At 43.7% G+C, this 19,457-nt stretch overlaps 1 protein-coding gene across 1 annotated transcript in view; it reads left to right on the top strand.

The window, feature by feature from the left end:
- The first annotated feature begins 17,031 nt into the window (after positions 1-17,031).
- LOC140479465 (regulator of G-protein signaling 21-like) overlaps positions 17,032-19,457 on the top strand; it is a 74,169-nt gene continuing 71,743 nt past the window's right edge. Inside the window, exons 1-2 of the mRNA XM_072573305.1 lie at positions 17,032-17,101; positions 17,615-17,617. Coding sequence (XP_072429406.1) covers positions 17,032-17,101; positions 17,615-17,617 — 73 coding nt within the window. The remainder of the gene's footprint in view (positions 17,102-17,614; positions 17,618-19,457) is intronic.

Genomic DNA, 19,457 nt, shown 5'->3' with positions numbered 1-19,457 from the left:
GTATTGTGTGCAGTTCTGGTCTTCAAATTTGAGGAAAGACATTCTGGCTATTGAGGGAATGCAGCGTCGGTTCACGAGGTCAATTCCCGGAATAGCGGGACTACCTTACGCTGAAAGACTGGAGCGACTAGGCTTGTATACCCTTGAGCTTAAAAGACTGAGAGGGGATCTGATTGAGACATATAAGATTATTAAAGGACTGGACACTCTGGAGGCAGGAAACATGTTTCCGCTGATGGGTGAGTGCCGAACCAGAGGACACAGCTTAAAAGTACGGGGTAGACCATTTAGGACAGAGATGAGGAGAAACTTCTTCACCCAGAGAGTGGTGGCTGTGTGGAATGCTCTGCCCCAGAGGGCAGTGGAGGCCCAGTCTCTGGATTCATTTAAGAAAGAGTTGGATAGAGCTCTCAAAGATAGTGGAATCAAGGGTCATGGAGATAAGGCAGGAACAGGATACTGATTAAGGATGATCAGCCATGGTCATATTGAATGGTGGTGCAGGCTCAAAGGGCAGAATAGCCTACTCCTGTCTATTGTCTATTGTCAGTCACCTGCTCTGCCTTACTTCCCAAGAGTAGGTCAAGTTTTGCATCTTCTCTAGTAGGTACATCCACATACTGAATCAGAAAATTGTCTTGTACACACTTAACACACTCCTCTCCATCTAAACCTTTAACACTATGGCAATCCCAGTCTATGTTTGGAAAGTTAAAATCCTCTACCATAACCACCCTATTATTCTTACAGATAGCTGAGATCTTCTTACAAGTTTGTTTCTCAATTTACCTCTCACTATTAGGGGGTCTATAATACAATCCCAACAAGGTGATCATCCCTTTCTTATTTTTCAGTTCCACCCAAATAACTTCCTTGGATGTATTTCCAGGAATATCCTCCCTAGCACAGCTGTAATGCTATCCCATATCAAAAATGCCACTCCCCCTCCTCTCTTGCCTCCCTTTCTATCCTTCCTGTAGCATTTGTATCCTGGAACATTAAGCAGCCAGTCCTGCCCATCCCTGAGCCATGTTTCTGTAATTGCTATGTTATCCCAGTCCCATGTTCCTAACCATGCCCTGAGTTCATCTGCTTTCCCTGTTAGGCCCCTTGCATTGAAATAAATGCAATTTAATTTATTAGTCCTACCTTGTCCCTGCCTGCCCTGACTGTTCGACTCACTTCTGTTCTCAGCTGTACCCATCTCAGATTGATCTCTTTCCTCACTATCTCCCTGGGTCCCACCACCCCCAACCTTACTAGTTTAAATCCTCCCAAGCAGCTCTCGCAAATTTCCCTGCCAGTATATTAGTCCCCTGCCAATTTATGTGCAAACCCTCCTTCTTGTACAGGTCACTTCTACCCCAAAAGAGATTCCAATGATCCAAAAATGTGAATCCTTCTCCCATACACCAACTTCTCAGCCATGAATTCATTTGCTCTATCCTCCTTTTCCTGCCCTCACTAGCTCATAGCACTGGGAGTAATCCAGATATTACTATTCTCGAGAACTCCCTTTTTAAATTCCTGCCTAACTCTCTGTAATCTCCCTTCAGAATCTCAACCGTTTCCCTTCCTATGTCATTTGTTCCAATGTGGACAATGACCTCCTGCTGGCCCCTCTACCCTTGAGAACATTCGACACCCCTCTGAGACATCTTTGATCCTGGCACCAGGGAAGTAACACACCATTCTGATTTTTTGCTGCTGGTCACGGTCTTGACTGAATTGATTTCTCTCTTTCTCTCTCTTTCACTCCACTATCCTACAGACTGATAAACCACTAAATGTGCTGAAACTATCAGAGTAGCATGCAATACTATATACAATTTGTCTTTAATTAGCTACAGATTGTTGCCAATAATCCTGACATTGTCAAGTTACAGGTGAAGTTACAGGTCGCCATCAAAAGCATAATGGTCAAAAAAATGGACTCTAGGATTTAATCCATGGTGAATGAGAACAACAAGTAAACAGGCTGTCATTGAAGGTCAGAGTTCCTGACTTGTTTCTAGACAAATCAAGCTTCAGTCTTAAACAAAAACAGAAATAGTTGGATAAACTCAGCAGGCCTGGGTCTTCTGTGGTGAGAAAGCAGAGTTAATGTTTCGGGTCTAGTGAGCGAGTTCAGAAATATCATGATGGATAATAGGTTTAAATTTGGGAAATTGAGAGTTTGAAGGTGTGGCTGGAGATGGGTTGAGCTGAATGTAGAAGGAAGTGTCATAGATTTGGGCAGGAGGGGTATGGATGGTGGCAGGTAAAAGAAGGATGGCCTTACCAATGATTGAACCAGTGGGAGGAGAGAAACCATAGGAGGTAGCATGCTAGGGGGGCTCATCATGAGAATGGACTGTTTATCTGGAGAGAGGTTACACAAGGACACACGGCAGTGATTCAGAAGGCAGACATGAGGAACAGATGGCTAATTGAAATCATTATTAAAAATCACACAACACCAGGGTGTAGTCCAACAGGTCTATTTGGAAGCACTAACTTTCAGAGTGCTGCTTCTTCATCAGGTGGTTGACTATAATCTGGTGTTGTGTGATTTTTAACTTTGTCCACCCGAGTCCAACACCAGCACCTCCAAATCATGAAATCATTATGGAGGAAGAGAAGATCAAGAAATGGGAAGAATATTTCAGTCAGCATGGGGGCTAGGGATTGGTGGGGCTGCAGAGACAATGAAGGGAAGCTGAAAACAGTTGAGTAAGTTAGGAAAGTGTTAAAGGAGTAAGGGATTCATGAAGGTGTGATTTGTGGCTATACAGGCAGATGCAAATCAGAAGTACAACAAAGCTTTGATTGGAAGCTCCAATAAGGGACAAAAGCTTCAGGCAGAATCTTACAGGGGTCTGAGCAATGGCAAGTTGTGTGGCAGGATCAGTCAACAAATGCAGCAAAGCCCATCTTGGCACAGGGAGCAACTCACTGCATCTTTTAACCCGGTCTCAACAGGGGAGGTAAGATTCTTGCCAGGCAGCAGCAAGTTGCCCATTGGTGGGGATTATTATTTGTAAAACACCTTGGTAACAACTCACTCATCTCACTAATATCCAGCTTCCCATTTTACCAAACTCTCTATTTTGTAACTAAGGATTGTACCTTGGTACTCTGTACCCAAATGGCACCATGTGTTGGTGATATTGTTACACTGCAACTAATCTGTAACTGAGGAATCTGTACCTGGGTATCTTTGCACCTAAGATGGTTTTATAAGTGGTGATTTATAAACTTTTCACTGTACTGATTTGATAATATAGCCAATTCAATTCAATTCATCCAACAAACTAGACATCAGGAAACTGGACAAAGAAAGCGAGAGTGAGCACCTGGGGGATTCAGCTCACTGCTCACTCCAAATGACCTCCATGTTGGAAACTGGGCACCAATATCTCAGGATTCCCTGTATGGACACTGGCCACACACATTCCAATGTCTATGGGTATTGGAATCCAACATGTGCTAGGCCCTATGATGCCTCGTGGTACAAGTCTGGTCCGTTTGCAGGACAATTCTGCACTCCATTGCTGTGCCTCAGGCTGTGCTGGCAACTCTCATTATAATTGTGCAGCAAGGACATGTACCCAGCTCATGGTCTGGACCAGGCCTGCATCTCTGGGATGATTAGCTTGCTGCCATACCGCTTACTCACTCTCAGCCTACTTGGATGCTCACAGCATCCCACTTTGCATTGCCTTGTTTTGCTTTACCCTCTCAAGACACCAGGTTCATATTGCTTGGTGTTTTAATGCAGACACAAAACCAGGAGGCTTGTTGTGGTTGTCAGCAGACTTCAATCAAGGAAGATAGCCTTAGCTCAATGGTTCCAGTGAGTCTAAGGCAGCCTCCGAAGCCAGTCCAGACCCGATTCATGATAGTTAGAGTCAGCATCCTCTCTTTACCCAGTCGTACAGCATGGATACAGCCCCTTTGATACAACCAGTTCATGCCGACTATAATCCCAAACTAAACTAGTTTCACCTGCCTGTGTTTGGCCCATATTTCTCCAAACCTTTCTTATGTACTTATCCAACTGTCTGTTAAACGTAGTAACTGTACCTGCACCCACCATGGAGGGGTAAAGAGCCGGATGGTAGGCATCCTTCGTGACTCTTTCTGCTCTGTTATCGACTGTTTTCCTCAGTAAATGAAAGTGGGTGCCACAGCTATTAATACTGGCATTGCTGGGGAGGTGTCCTGAGCAAGTGAGTAGGCAGCTCAGAGGGCTCGTCGAACTGGTGGTGTCAAGGGTTGGGATAGGCGAGAGCGAGAAGGGAAAATATCGCAGGCAGGAATAGAGTGGTACAGCAATTATGATTCACGGTAAGTTTACGGATAGCAAAGGCTCAGTATTTATTTTCTGCGCAGAAATGCGAGGAAGGATGGTTATTGATTGTCTGGCAATTTCCAATGGGAAGGAGGTTAGACGGGAAGGAGGACGGGAAGGAGGTTAGCTTTCAGTTGGTCGACTTATCGGGACAATCGGCAAGCAACAAACATGGCATACCTGAGGTTTGTGGTTTCTAAGGAGATAATCATGGATATCTTGACAAGCCCTTCTCTTGACCCCTCACTGGGTGGCACGGTGGCACAGTGGTTAGCACTGTTGCCTCTCAGCACCAGAGACCCGGGTTCAATTCCTGCCTCAGGCAACTGTCTGTGTAGAGTTTGTACATTCTCCCCTTGTCTGCTTGGGTTTCCTCTGGGTGCTCCAGTTTCCTCCCACAGTCCAAAAATGTGCAGGTTAGGTGAATTGGCCATGCTAAATTGCCCATAGTGTTAGGTGAAGGGGTAAATGTAGGAGGGATGGGTCTAGGTGAGTTGCTCTTCGGAGGGTCCATGTGGACTTGTTGGGCCGAAGGGCCTGTTTCCACACTGAAAGTAATCTAATCTAAAAAATTAAAGGGAGGCATTGAGGAATAAATGTGGAGTCATACAAACGTTTGGCAGTAAGTCAAGTGGATGACAGCGGAATAGTAATATACTGGGCATCAGGATTAAGAAGATTGCCCATGAAATAAGAAATGAAAAATGTCCTGACTGGATGACAGGAAGGGGAGGAGACAGGAAAGAGCGACTGGAGAGGGGCCAAGAGAAGGAAGGGGAAATAAGAGTATAGATTTCAGGCAGCTTACTCTCCTATTGGAGTATTTTATATTTCTTGGGATACAGTGTATTTTGTTCACAAGGTTTTGAAGACCACACAGATCCCCTCATATCCAAAGACCCATCTCTTATTTGATGGAGGGATAATTGATGTGATCCTCTCTATTGTGCATTAAGAGTATATGTCCTGACAGTACCAAATGATGAATGTGGCACTCTTTGCAAAGACACAGTTCCTAAGTATGTTGGCACTAATCAAACTGATGCATACTCAAGGATCTTCTGCTCAGAGAGGTGGTCAGAGCTGGACAATTAACGAAGTGCCCAAGGCCGTGCTTCAACGATGTTGGCAGTTTATGACCTCACACCTCAACATTGATTCTTGTGTCACTGAATGACAAAAGAGGGTAACTGCGATACGTACAGTGGGCTGGCACAAACTACCATAACCACCAGTGACCATCGCGTTTTTGGTCACAAGCGGCAACTTGAAAGGCAAGAACCCACAATGACAAGAGACAGCATGTGAGGTGTTTGTGGTAGACCGAACTTCCCATCTATCAGAAAAGGTGTAACAAATGAAGATCCCCGACCTAACTAGGTTGTTTGTTGTGTGTCCATTATTTTTCTTTCCTAGGTTGGCATCATAACAGCAGTAATCATGAAGCATTTGTTGCTGTGGCATCTTCGGTGGTATAAAAGTTAACCAATTTCCATGTTAACTGCTCATTATGAGAGGTTAAGAAGGTGATGGAATTGACCTGTACCTGTTCCTTTTGGGTATAAAGGGACACAATTCAGCAAAATAGCTTCCTCATTAGGGGACAAAACCCTCTGGCTGAAAGGTAATGTCTGTTCCCATCTAATAAGCATTTCGACTTTTCAAATTGAAACTTGCAATCACAACAACGTTGAAAATCACACAACACCAGATGATAGTCTAACAGGTTTATGTGGAAGCACTAGCTTTCGAAGCGCTGCTCCTTCATCAGGCAATTGTCGCTTAATTAAAAACACTTCTCCTTGGCCAATCACTTAATTCTTTCCCAATGTGCTGAGATTCTTTGTTGCTTCCGTCTTTGGAAAACATGAAATTAGGCTGAATTAGCAGCGCACATTACACCAGAACAGTTCTCCTCTTTATTGCAGCAAGATTGAGGCTGCCTTATCAATCCAAAAATGCTGCTGGAGGAGAACCAATAGCAATGATCTGCCTTTGCACTAGGGGGAGACAACATCACAGACAAAGCTGAACTGAAATGTCGAGTGCTTTTGTGGGTGTTGAGGAGTTATTTGAACTTATCAGAGGGCACGCTGCTCAATGCCTACGAGAGCTAGGAAGTAAGGAGTTTATGTTTAACACTAAACAAAACTTCAATTTAAAAGGAAGTAAACATTAAAAGAAAGCAATTAATATTTATTAAAACACTTTGGATATCAGAAAAAGGAAGGCTTGCATTTATATTCCAAGTTGCAAGTACCATTTTGAAAGAGGTAACCAGGAGGATCGTGAATGTGGTTGACGTGGTCTACATGGATTTTAGCAAGGCCTTTGACAAGGTCTTAACCTAGTTAAATAAAAGTCCATAGATCCAGGGGGATGCAGCAAGCTGGATACAAAATTGGCTCAGTGGCAGCAAACAAAACTTAATTGTTTAGAGACAAAGAAAACTGCAGATGCTGGAATCCAAAGTAGACAAGCAGGAGGCTAGAAGAACACAACAAATCAGGCAGCATCAGGAGGTGGAGAAGACAACATTTTGGGTATAACACTTCTTCAGGACTGCTTAATTGCTGACGGCTAAATTTTGAATATGCAAGGCTGTTTTTAGTGGCTTCTGATTTCCCTGTTGTGATTATACATTAAAAATTGAGATTTAAGTGCAAGTGGCATGATCAAGAAGCATACAGCGGAGACAAAAAATTGGCAGTGTGGTTGGTAATGAAGAGGGAAGCTGCAGATTGCAGGAAGATGTCAGTGGACAGATCAAATGGGCAGAAAAGTGTCAAAAGGAAATCAACCTGGAGAAATGTGAAGTCTTGCATTTGGAGCCATCAAACAAGGCTGAGGAATGTCCAATAAATGGGAGAATACTGCGAGGTGTAGAGAAATGAGGAAACTTGAGCACTGGTCCAAAGATCCCTAAAAGTAGCAAGACAAGTCGATACGGTGGTGAAGAAGGCAGATGGAATCCTTTCCTTTATGAGCTGGACTGAAGAACATTAGATCCGGGAGGTTACACTGGAACTGCATAAAATAGTTAGGCTACAACTTGAATACCATGTGCAGTTCTAGTCGCCTCAAGTACATAATTGCTCCATAGAAGATATAGAGGAGATTCACAAGGATGTTGCAAAGATCGGAAAATTGCAGCTAGGGGATAGATTAGACAGGCTGGGGTTGTTGTTGTCAGCTGAGTCAGAGAGTCATACAATATGAAAACAACCTCTTAAGACCAACTTGTCCATGCCAACCAAGTTTCTCAAACTAAATTAGTCCCCTTTGCCTGCTTTTGGCCCAATTCCCACTAAACCCTTCCTATTCATGTACCTATCCAAATGGCTTTTAAATGTTATAACTGTGCCTTTCTCTGTTATAACCACTTTCTCTGACAGTTCATTCCACATATGAACCACCCTCTGTGTGAAAAGGATGTCCCTCACGTCCCTTTTAATCTTTCTCCTCTCATCTTACAAGTATGCCCCTTAGTTTTGAACTCCCCCACCCCAGGGAAAAAAAAACACCTGCTATTCATGTTATCTATACCCTCATGGTTTTATAAACCATTCTCATGTCACTCCTCAACCTCCTAAACTCCAGTGGGAAATGTAACCAGCATATCCAGCCTTTCCTTATCACTCAAACTCTCCAGTTCTGGCAACATCCCGGTAAATATTTTCTGAATGCTCTCCAATTGAATTATACCCTTCCTATAGCAAGGTGACCAGAAATGTACACAGTATTCCAAAAGTGGCCTCACCAACATCCTGTACAACCTCAACAATATGTCCCAACTCCTATACTCAATGGTCTGAGGAAAGAAGGGAAGAGACTGAGTAGTTGTGGGCAGTCAGTCATCTCAGTTCCAAGACATCTCTTTAGGAGTTTCTCAAGTTAGTGTCCTAGGTCCAACTATCTCAGCTGCCTCATCACCAACCTTCCTTCCATCATAATGTTCAGCACCATTGACAATTCCTCAGATAAAGAAGCAGTCCATGCTTAAATGAAACGAGAAGTGGACAATATTCAGGTTTGGGCTGACTAGTGGAACATAGGAATCCAGGAACATGAGTAGGTGATTTAGCCCCTCAAACCTGTCCCATCTTTTAATGAGATTGTTGCCAATCTATGGCCTGACCTTATAAAGTCATGTGGTTCAGTGGTAATGTCCCTACCTCTGAGCTAGAAGGCCTAGGTTCTGGTCTCATCTGGTCCAGAGGTGTATCATAACATGTCTGAACAGGTTGACTAAAACAAATCTATATCCGCCTTTGGCTGATATCCCTCAATACCTTTTCTTAACAAAAATGTAGTTATCTCAGATTTAAAACATCACCTTGCCTCAAGTGCCATTTATGGAAGGGAGTTTCAAACATCTATTATCCTTTATGTAAAGAAGTGCTTTCTAACATTGCTCCTGAACGATCTAGTCCCAATTCTTAAACCATGCCCCCTATTTTTACGATCTCCAAGAATAGTTTATCTTTATCTACCTTGTCAATGTCTTGGAAGACTTCGATCAGACCATCCCATGACCTTTTAAATTCTAAAGATGACAGGCCTTATTTGTATAATGTCTCCTTACAACTTAATCTCCTGAAGTCCAGGCATCATTCATGTAAATCTACATTATACTTGCTCCAAAGCCAATATATCATCCCTAAAGTGTGGTGCGCAGTTCTGCTGATAATACTCCAAGTGGGATCAAATCTGATTTTTGTCTAACTGCAGTATAGCTTCTGCATCCTTGTATTTCAGTCTTCTAGATATAAAGGCCAACATTCTATTCACTTTCTTGATCATGTTCTGCTCCTCTTTGTGCCATTTTAATAACCTGTGCACCTTCCAATCTCTTTGGTCATCAACTGTGTTTAACTTCAGGCGATTGAAGAGATGGGATCGATTGGGAAGGGGAGGAGACGTAAAAGAAGAAGGTGATTGGGATGGAAAAGCTGGCGCATGCTAAAGGATGGGGGTGGTGGGGAGATTACATGAGCAGGAATACGTGGAGGTTCACAAAGTTGGGGTAAAGGAGGGGAAAGAGGCAGAAATGGGGCTTGGACACATCAGTTGGCTGCTTGAGGTATTCAACGGCAGTGGATCTGTGTAACTACAGTCCAGGGAGTGAGCTACGGACAGTCCTACAAGGTTCAGGGCAACCAATCTGGGGAGTCGCAGTAAGACAGTTGCAGAGTGTAATGTCAGTCCGGGACTTGGTCACTCACCACTCAGGCTGACCACTCAACTCGGTCAGGGTGGGGTGGCCCTCAGACAGTACTGGGGGTCAGCTCAGTGAAACTCCAGGGGATCATTAAGGGACAGTGCTGTTGGAGGGAAGTTGGGAGAAGTCAATTCTGAAGATTAGAGGCAACATGCTGGGCGAGTGAGGGGGACAGTAATTGTGAACTCAACAAATATAAATGGGGGAGATAATAGCACCAGTGTTCTCACTAAGGTTTGCTCAGCCACTCCAAGGTTCCACTGCACTGCGATCAGCGTTGGCACACCAATTGAAGCATGGACCTCTGGTCCTGGAGCTCGGAGGTCCGCATAGCCAGAAAGAAAATGATAAGGAACAGTGCATCCTAGTACATGGGTTACTATGGGGAAATGGTTTCATTAACAATCACAACCATTCTGGCTTCAAGGGGACAACAGTGCAGTACGATGTTTGGCATGACAAAGCTGTAGGGGCAGGAGTCTTTGGGGGGTAATGTTGGGGAATCAAGTGGTGATTCAGTGAGGTGTACAGAAATGTGTGACAGCTCAGGACTGATGGTTCAACAGGGAGCATAAGGAAGGAAGGAACATGGAGGTTTGGGGGAGAGGGGGGGAGTGGGGGAGTGGGCCCTTATTCACGAGGTTGAAGCGAAGAAGGGTCCTGCCCAAACCATCGATTTCCCTGCTCCTTGGATGCTGCCTGATTTGCAGTGCCTTTTTCAGTGCCATGCTTTAGCAACTCTCCAGGTTGATCTTGAGACTCACTGTTCCAGGCACAATATGTGTTTGTCACATGTTCTTCCATTCTCATGTGAATCATAAATGTGCTCTGGAAAGTGAAAAATCGCTGCGACTATACATAGAGTGGGAGGATACAGTGTTCATTTTCTGTATGAGCACACGGGCTCTACTTCTGACTGATGTGAAACCCTTCAAGGGGCAATTACATTAATCAGGTACTATTCAGTGCAGGCTGAAGGCATCTGTAATCATTGTACCCTGAATGTGAATGGCATGCAATGTCCAATGGTGTGGGATACAATCTGTGGTCAGAAACAATCTTGATCATTTCTCATTGCAGATTGAAGATGGTCATCTCTGTGAAGCAGAAGTAAGCCCTGATGACCTTAAGAGTGGTCCCTTTCGATCATAAAAGCACAAATTAGGAACTGATTCCCTCTCATCTTGAATGGTGAGTATATGCAATCTTATATGATCTTATATGCAATGCTAACATTCTCCTATGAGGGTGGGTAGACAGGTTATCTGCAATTAGGCAGTAATTACAATTGTCCACTGTACTTGCATGACATGACTACTGTTGCATTCATTGGAGTAAGGTTCCTCATTTAAATGGTCAATTTAAAGCATTTCAATGCCCTCTATGTCCCACTGTATGAATGACTATTAAACCATCAATAGTGCAAAATGCGAATAAGGACTATTTACATTACTAAGGACTTGTTCGTTTCCCCAGAGTGGGGGGAGTCCAAAACGAGAGGGCATAGGTTGAAGGAGAGAGGGGAAAGATTTAAAAGGTACCAAAGGGACAACCTTTTCACACAGAGGGTGGTGCATGCATGGAATAAGCTGCCAAAGGAAGTGGTGGGAGGCTTTTACAATCATAATATATAAAAGGCATCTGGATGGGTACAGGAATAGGAAGAGGTTAGAGGGATATGGGCCAAGTGCTGGCAAGTGGGACTAGATTAGTTTAGGATATCTGGTCGGCACAGACAAGTTGGACTGAAGGGTCTATTTCCATGCTGTACAATTCTACGACTCTATGAGTCCAATAGATTTATGAATGTGCACTTGCATTTGCAATGACGTTTTGGCTTTACCACCCATTTAACCTGAGAAATGATCATTTTTGATTCCGCTCCTCCTCCATGCAATGTAAAGGGTAACTCCAGGCTGGCAGGCCCTGACCTAGGTGAAAGCTGAGCTTTAAAGGTCATGAGAATATTGGGAATCCCAGGAGGTGATTGGGAATCCAGCAGTGACAAGACTTCCATTTCTGACATGAGGGAAGCTAGGGTGAGTGGAACATCATTGCTCATGAGGTGAGTTGCAGTGACTAGGATGAGAAAATGTGATAAAGTTCACAGAGCGAACACCTCTCTGGAAATCAACACAATTAGCAATTAACTGATTTCTGGTAAAATTCAGCCCTCTGTTTCTCTCCTTCCACTCTTTTCTCTCTGAGGAGACTCTGAAGGACTCCTACCATTTTCTAGTGGTCACTTCTTTAGGTATTCCTTTCCTATCCAGGCTGACAATTATATCAGCGTTATGCTGAAGGTTCTGCTAATCCTCTGGTAATGAACATAGAACAGTACGGCATTGGAACAGGCCCTTCAGCCCACCATGTCCGTGCTGACCATGATGACATTCTAAATGAATCCTGCCTGCCTCCCTCTATTCCCTGCCTGTTCATGTGTCTGTCTAAATTCCTCAAACATTGCTGTTGTTTCTGCTTCCACCACTTCCCCTGGCAGTGGGCTCCAGGCGATAAAATGTGATGCTGGAAAATGCACAGCAGGTCAGCATCCGAGGAGCAGGAGAGTCGACGTTTCCAGCAGGAGCCTTTATCAGGACTGGAGAGGTAGAAGGAGGCTGAGAAATAAATGTGGTTGTGGTGGGGCTGGGGGAAAGGTAAGTGAGATGGCGATAGGTGGATGCAGGTAGGAGGGAGTTGTGACAGGTCAGTGGGAAGTGTGGAGCAGATAGATAGGAAGGAAGATTGACAGGTAGGGCAGGTCAAGAGGCCGGTGCTGAGTTGGATCTGGAAGTTGGATCTGGGAAGGGGTAGAGGGTGGGGAGGTTTGGAAGCCGGTGAATTCAATGTTGAGGTGTGTGGTTGTACAGTCCCGCATAGGGGCCGTTCCCTCCACGATTCCCTCATTAGGTCTACGTTCCCCACTAGTCCGTCTCCCCATCTGGCACCTTCCCCTGTAAAAATGGGGCAAGAGGTACAAAACCTATCCCCACACCTCCCTCCTCACCTCTGTCCAAAGCCCTAAAGGATCATTCCATATCCGGCAGAGATTTACTTGCATATCCTCGAACCTCATTTACTGCATCCATTGATCTCAATGTGGTCTCCTCTATATCTGAGAGACACAGTGTAAACAAGTCAGGGAACATCTCTGGTCTGTACACACCAACCAACCCCATCTTCCGGTGGCCATCCATTTCAACTCCCCCGCCCGTTCCCCCGATGACATGTCCATTCTGGGCTTCCTCCACCATCTGAACAAGGCCATCTGCAAACTGGAGGAGGAACACCTCATCTTCCACCTTGGAAGCCTACAACCACACGGCCTTAACCTTGAATTCACCAGTTGCCAAATCTCCAATTCAGCACCGCACTCCTGACCTGCCTTACCTGTCCATTCCTTCCCACTACTCCACTTCATGCTTCCCACCAACCAATCACAATCACTTCCTACCTGAATCCACCAATCGCCATCCCACCCAGCTTTCCCCTAACCCCACAGCCCCCTATTTATCTCTCCTATAGTCCCCTTCCTCCTCCCAGTCCTAATGAAGGGCCCTGCCCGAAATGTCAACTCTCCTGCACCTCAAATACTGCCTGACCTGCTGTACTTTTTTTAGCGCCACATTTCATCGACTCTGACTCTCCAGCATCTGCAGTCCTCACTATTTCCTAGTGGGCTCCATCCTCTGGATAAAACCTTGCCTTGTACATCTTCTTTAAACATTCCCTGTCTCAGCTTAAACCTATGTCCTCAGCCCATTGGTCCACCTGATCAAGATCCCATTGTACTCTGAAGTAACCTTCTTCGCTGCCCACTGCACCTCCAATTTTCTCCTACATAGTTTTCTTGCATGTACTTCACCCAAGTAATTATTTATTCCAAAAGAATGAAGAAGAGCCTTCCCCAGTACTTTAACCAGGAACAATTCAATTATCAGCTGCTCATGCTGTTGTGCCTGCAGTGTTTTGAGCTCGGGCTGTTGCAGGATTGTTATTCTGACGTGCAGAGTAGTTCTATGAATGTTGCAGAAGTGTGGTCACTAGGGGGAAACAGCATCACATTTACAAATTTTTCACAGCTCCAAGTCAGTTTCTGTTTTGCTTTTCTGCTGCTTCTGACTTCAAAGCAATTCCACAGGCTGCCTTCTGATCTTCTCTTTCTTTCCTAACGTCCCACTCCTCTCAGTTACGCCGATCCGAGAGCCTACTGTTGACATTGCAATAGCCCTGCACTCACCCTGCTTTGCCAGTGAACAGCCTGGAGACAAACAGCAAGCACTCACACCTCACAGCTTTTACCTCAATGAAGCTGGAGGCTCAATATCAATTGGACTTTGGTTATTGGCCAGTGTGGCACGACATCCGTTGGGCACTCTTTACTTATAGTATAATCATAATGCCCTCTTTCTAAATGGGTTTTGGAATCCATTGTGGATAATTTACTGTGGACTGTTGTGCTGTACGTTAATGGACATTTTTGAGAGGGATAAATGACAAATTTTAAATGTTGAGAGAGAAAAATCACAAACAATTACTCATTTATTGTGGTAACATGGAATTAAGAACAGATTATTGCATTTGGTCAAACCAATGATACAATCTCTATAGGGAAACCTTAAATCAAAATATTCCAAATTTATATAATGACCATCAAATAAAGAAATTATCAAACACATTTTTAATTTTTGAAAATTCCATTTAAACATGAATCCAAATCAATTTGAAATAAATATGATTTAATGAGTTAATGTGCCTTTAAACTAAAAAGGTAAATTTCACCAGGTACTAAGCGATATGGCCTATGGTGGGATATGTGGTAGATGGCTATCTTGGGACCATTTTGTAGCAACTTTCTCACATTGCTCAAGTAGGTAGGGTGAGATCCTAGCCAGGGAGCAATATGTTCAGGATGAACAATCATTATTGTTGCTAAACGCCTTGTTAACACAAGTCCCCTCAGGTTGCAATGTTACTACACTCTGAAAACAAACTATAGCCATTGGGAAAACTCGACATGAAAAACAGTGCAGGATCTCACCAGGTTCAACTTGCTGCTCTCTCCATTAGAGGCATGAAGATCTTTGGCACACTCAATGGACACACACCTTTCATTCAAAGGGAGCTAGGAATAGTTGAATGAGCACTGGAAAGATGTTGAGCACATCCTATCGCTCTGCATTATCCTTTGCCAAGTTTCTCATCTGCTGGGCTTTCTCAAAGGGTGGGTTCAATTCAGCCCAAACTCTAAGAAAGATCTGTAAACCACATTGCTATTTCATTGAAACATGGTGATTTGGCTCAAAACAAATGTCTATAAAACATAAATTAACAGAACCTGCTACCAGATCTCCTCTAGTCAAGTTTCAGATGAAAAAGACATGGATAATTTAAGTAATGGAAAAATTGAAAAAATAAAATCTTCCCTGTTTATAACGTCAAGTACTATCCAGCAGTTTATAGTTATTAATGACATCCGTATATGAATAATTACCAAAATTGACATGTTTCAGTTCAATTGCTGTTCCTGACGTATTAACACAATTTGAACAAGTATTGAATTCTTCATTGCACTAAAATAGCAGACAGAGAATGTCAGTTGATTGTACACTCATTCATACAGATCGCTAACCATATTATTGCAATGCAATTTAGAAGCAATTAGTGTATTTTAATAAACTGCATATGACGGAGGGTAGGAAGGACTAACTGATCCCTTTGGCCTACTCCTCCTCTCCAATTCCCTCTTGGGAGAGAATACCCTATAAAAAGTATTCTTCAATTCCCTTGGGCCATGAATCAAAAAACTAGCTCAGAACTGGCTGCCACCCTGTCCCACCCCATCCCTCAAAGTAATTGTGTGTGGAGAATGCAAAATAGCCTTTTTTTGTTTTCAAACACCCATTAGCTGCTTATGGGCATGTTCATACTTGACTGTAAATTCACTGCAAAGCTAGATTTGCAAACTGGGCGGGTATTCAGAGCTCACCCTGACTCCAGAATAAAGTGGCTGGAGATCCACTGAGGGAGGGAGACATGTATCACTGATGGCAATGCTGTTGGCATGATAAAACTCCGTAGATCGCAAGGTGACCTATTAAATTCCAAAACCCCACTCCAACTCCTCAATCCTCCAAACTGCAGAGTCCAGACACTTCCACTTGAGAGCATACATGATGCTTTATGCCGTTCTTTCTCTCAAAGGCAGGTAACAATTCTACTTTGTTACAAATGGTAAAATGCAGCATGATGTAATGGTGACTCAATGGAGAGTAAAATCTGGCAGTGTATAAAACCCTGTGAATATCCTAGCCCATGGGTTCAGTTACAATTTTTCCCGCACATCTTTTAGTCTGGTGGCTGCATGATCTGATTAGAAGTGGCCATTACCTGCATTATTCTGTCGGCTCCTAATCTCATTGTAGAAGCTAAAGAGAGAGCTTTGTCCGTGGCATACCTTCTCACATCAAGCACCTAGCCTGGGATTACTCATCCTAGTTGGCTTGAGGGCTGGATTGCAATGTAAAGTAATGCCAACAGCACACATTCAACCCCAGCTCATGAAAGACCTGCCTTCTCAAAATATCCCCTTGCCTGGCATCCCTCAGCCTGAACCCACCACCAGGTAAAAACAATGACTGCAGATGCTGGAAACCAGATTGTGGAGTAGAGTGATGCTGGAAAAGCACAGCAGTTCAAGCAGCATCCAAGGAGCAGTAAAATCGACGTTTCAGGCAAAAGCCCTTCATCAAGAATACGGGCAGAGTGCCTGAAGGGTGGAGATGAAGGGCTTTTGCCCAAAACATCAATTTTACTGCACCTCGGATGCTGCCTGAACTGCTGTGCTTTTCCAGCACCAATAAACCCACCACCAGTTGTTTTTCTCAAATGAGAGAGCAGCCCTATGGTCCTCCAGGACGATGGTGACTTACTAATTAAATTTGACACCTGAAAGGTAATAATGCTCCCATGTCCAAAAGCCTTGCAACTGCTGATGTGTAAGTCCCCTGAAGCAGAGTGTTTGTGCCAGCAATAGCTCCTGGAAGAGAAAAACAAGACGTGGGTGACATGGTATTGAATAACCCAGCAGAACACATCACAGATCACCGTTATATATAGACATTATATTCACAGACACATAGGGCCTGGAGTTTACCGTATTTTTGGTTGAGTGTTAATTACTTGCAGGATTTCCCCATGGGAGCCGTGGAAACTTGACTCGCACGATTGTCCGCTGATCACCTTATTAAACATTCACCAAAACCTCAAGGCACCGCTCTCATGTCATCTTGTACTCATCAGCAGTGGAAACATTCCCTGTGAGTACCATATCTGAGCATCAACTGCGTGGCTGTGCAAATGCTGGAAGGCAGTCACTATCCTTTGTGTGTTGCTGTATAATTCCAAGGAACCTGGCTGATAAAGGAAAGTTCGCTTTTCGTTCAGGGACCTGGAAGCCCAGGCGGATGGTGGAGAAATGGTTGCCCTCTTTCCCGAGGACCTCCAGTTAAGGCCGCGGCACCAAGCACTGCTAGCTGGATCTGAAGGTCAGTGCAATCTGGAGGAATGGACAGAAATGCAATAACTTGGTCAATAATCTTATGTGTTTTGCAAAGATATAATCTTCCCTCTGCCACCTCATACTTTAACTCTGTACTGCACCCACCAAGGTTCATGGTCTACTACTCTCACTATAAAATACACCTATCCCACCACCTCAAACTACCAACCCTTCCTGCCCTCTGTTCTTCCTATTGACACTCTCACTACCCCTCCTGACTGGGCACCTGCCAGCACCCTGGCTGACCATAGTCCCCCATGACTGGACTAAGAATGCGCACTTTAGTCTTTAGGACATGGCCATTAGACTGAAACATGTGCAGCGTGTTTGTCACACAAGTTGCTGGCACATGCCGTAGATTCAGCATTGACACAGAAACTCCAACATGCATGTCCCTTGCCTGTTCAGTACAGGCAAACATGACAAACTGCCTGGCTTTCAATCTACACCAAAAGGCAAGGCAAGACAGAGCTGTGTGAGTTTCCAAGTAAGCACAAAGCGGGTGAGTGCTAAGAAAGAAAGCTAAGAGCCCGGAGACACACCCTGTTCTGCTGCATAAAAGGTGGGTATATGACCATACGTGCAAAGGAGCGTGACACCATCATTGCAAAGTATGGCATTGGTGAAATCCAAAATGGGGTAGTGAAGTACTGAAATGTCTTCTTTGTCCATTGGAGATACCCTGTAATGAACTGATGAGACTGGTGGTTTGCCAATGCCAATCTCTGTGGTTGGAGAGTGCCTGCGGATGCTGCTCGTGAAGTGTGCAATGTGAGGTTGGAGAATGAAAACCTGGAGAAGATACTGGCAAGCAGCAGCCAATAGAAAACCGCTCAGACGTTCAGATCAGGATTTGGCACTGTCTAGGTTTTCACTGATACCTGAGAGAATAGCAACCTCTTAGGAATGACACAAAGTTAAGTAATTATAAGATATTAGTGCATGCATATAGGGTCCCCGTCATTTACTTGTGAGACTCCTATCTAGCAGTTAAACTTTAATAGAAAGATTGGGCAATTTTTTTCCCTCAATGTTGAGAATCTAATTTTTTTTTAAATTTTGCTGCATTCTCTCAAATTTCTTGCCATTGTCCATCTTGTTCAGACATTGGGAACATTTCAAGCACCGAGTCTGGGTCATTACTAGGTTGCTTGGTTACAGAAAGTAATAGATTTTCAGCAGCATTTCATGCTTCAAATGGTTGAAGTATAGATGGGGTATGAAACCTTTATGTGCTCAAGTTGCATGCTATGATACTGCTGATTTCATGAGCATATCAATTAAAAGTATACTGCCGTAATGATTGTGAGACAAAACATAACGTTCTCCTTTCTCTAAAGATGGAAAATTAGCCAAGATATACACAATGGTTCATAAGCACATATTGTCAATTCAATAATTATGCAAAATAGTAACACAGAGATTGCAAAATTAACACTTCAAACTTCAATGTAACACTTTGGCAGCTCAATGTGAGTCAATGATTGTGTGCATCAGGGATTGCTCTGTGTTACACTTGTTTGACAATTTGGTTGTCTTGTGTTGTCACTCAATGCCATTGCACAATGATTGTCAGTGCTATCTTCCTTACACTCTTTCTGCGCAACTGGCAAACCATGAATTGGTCTGAACTTAGCTCTGTTCCTTTGCAATGTCACACAATGATCAGCGATGCTTTCAAATGATACGGGTTGGTTACATATTTCAGAAACCATTGTTTATTCTATAGCCTTCCAAAGGCCCTCCTCAGACTATGACGTCTTACAGAGTTAAAGGATATTTTTAAATTTTGGAATCAAATAACATAAATAAACTAGTTAAATCTCCTCTTATGGGTTTATGGCAGCAGCTGCATCTCTTTCTATGCACCATAACCTGGGAAAGACCTGCTGTTTATCTACTGCTCTACAGTCAAGTGTCACTCAGTTTGAGATATTCCAGAGCACATTCTCTGTTGCTTCAGTCACTCCTCTCAATGTAAACTTCATTAACTATACAAACCTAATTGTTTTCTTTCAAATCATTATTCCGCAAGGCAGTAAATCCATGAAATGATATGTCAATGCACCTTACATCTAATTGGTAGCACACCCCAGTATCATGACCTGTTGCCCCATCAGTCCCAATTCCTCAACATAAATCCACATCTGAACATCTACTTTTGCATGCATGTCAAAATCAAGAAAATTCGAATCTGTTTCACCAGGCATGACTTGTACATCTAAAGCTTCTGTTAGAACAGAGAAACATCCCCACTTTAAGCGAAGTACAAACAGAAATGATTAAAGACCACTCCACTAAGATGATGTATTCAGTTTCTACATTAGGCAGCGATCTCAAGT

The sequence above is a fragment of the Chiloscyllium punctatum genome, chromosome 7, assembly GCF_047496795.1.
Source record: "Chiloscyllium punctatum isolate Juve2018m chromosome 7, sChiPun1.3, whole genome shotgun sequence".
Classification (NCBI taxonomy): domain Eukaryota; kingdom Metazoa; phylum Chordata; class Chondrichthyes; order Orectolobiformes; family Hemiscylliidae; genus Chiloscyllium; species Chiloscyllium punctatum.
This window is presented reverse-complemented; position numbering and strand designations above follow the sequence as displayed.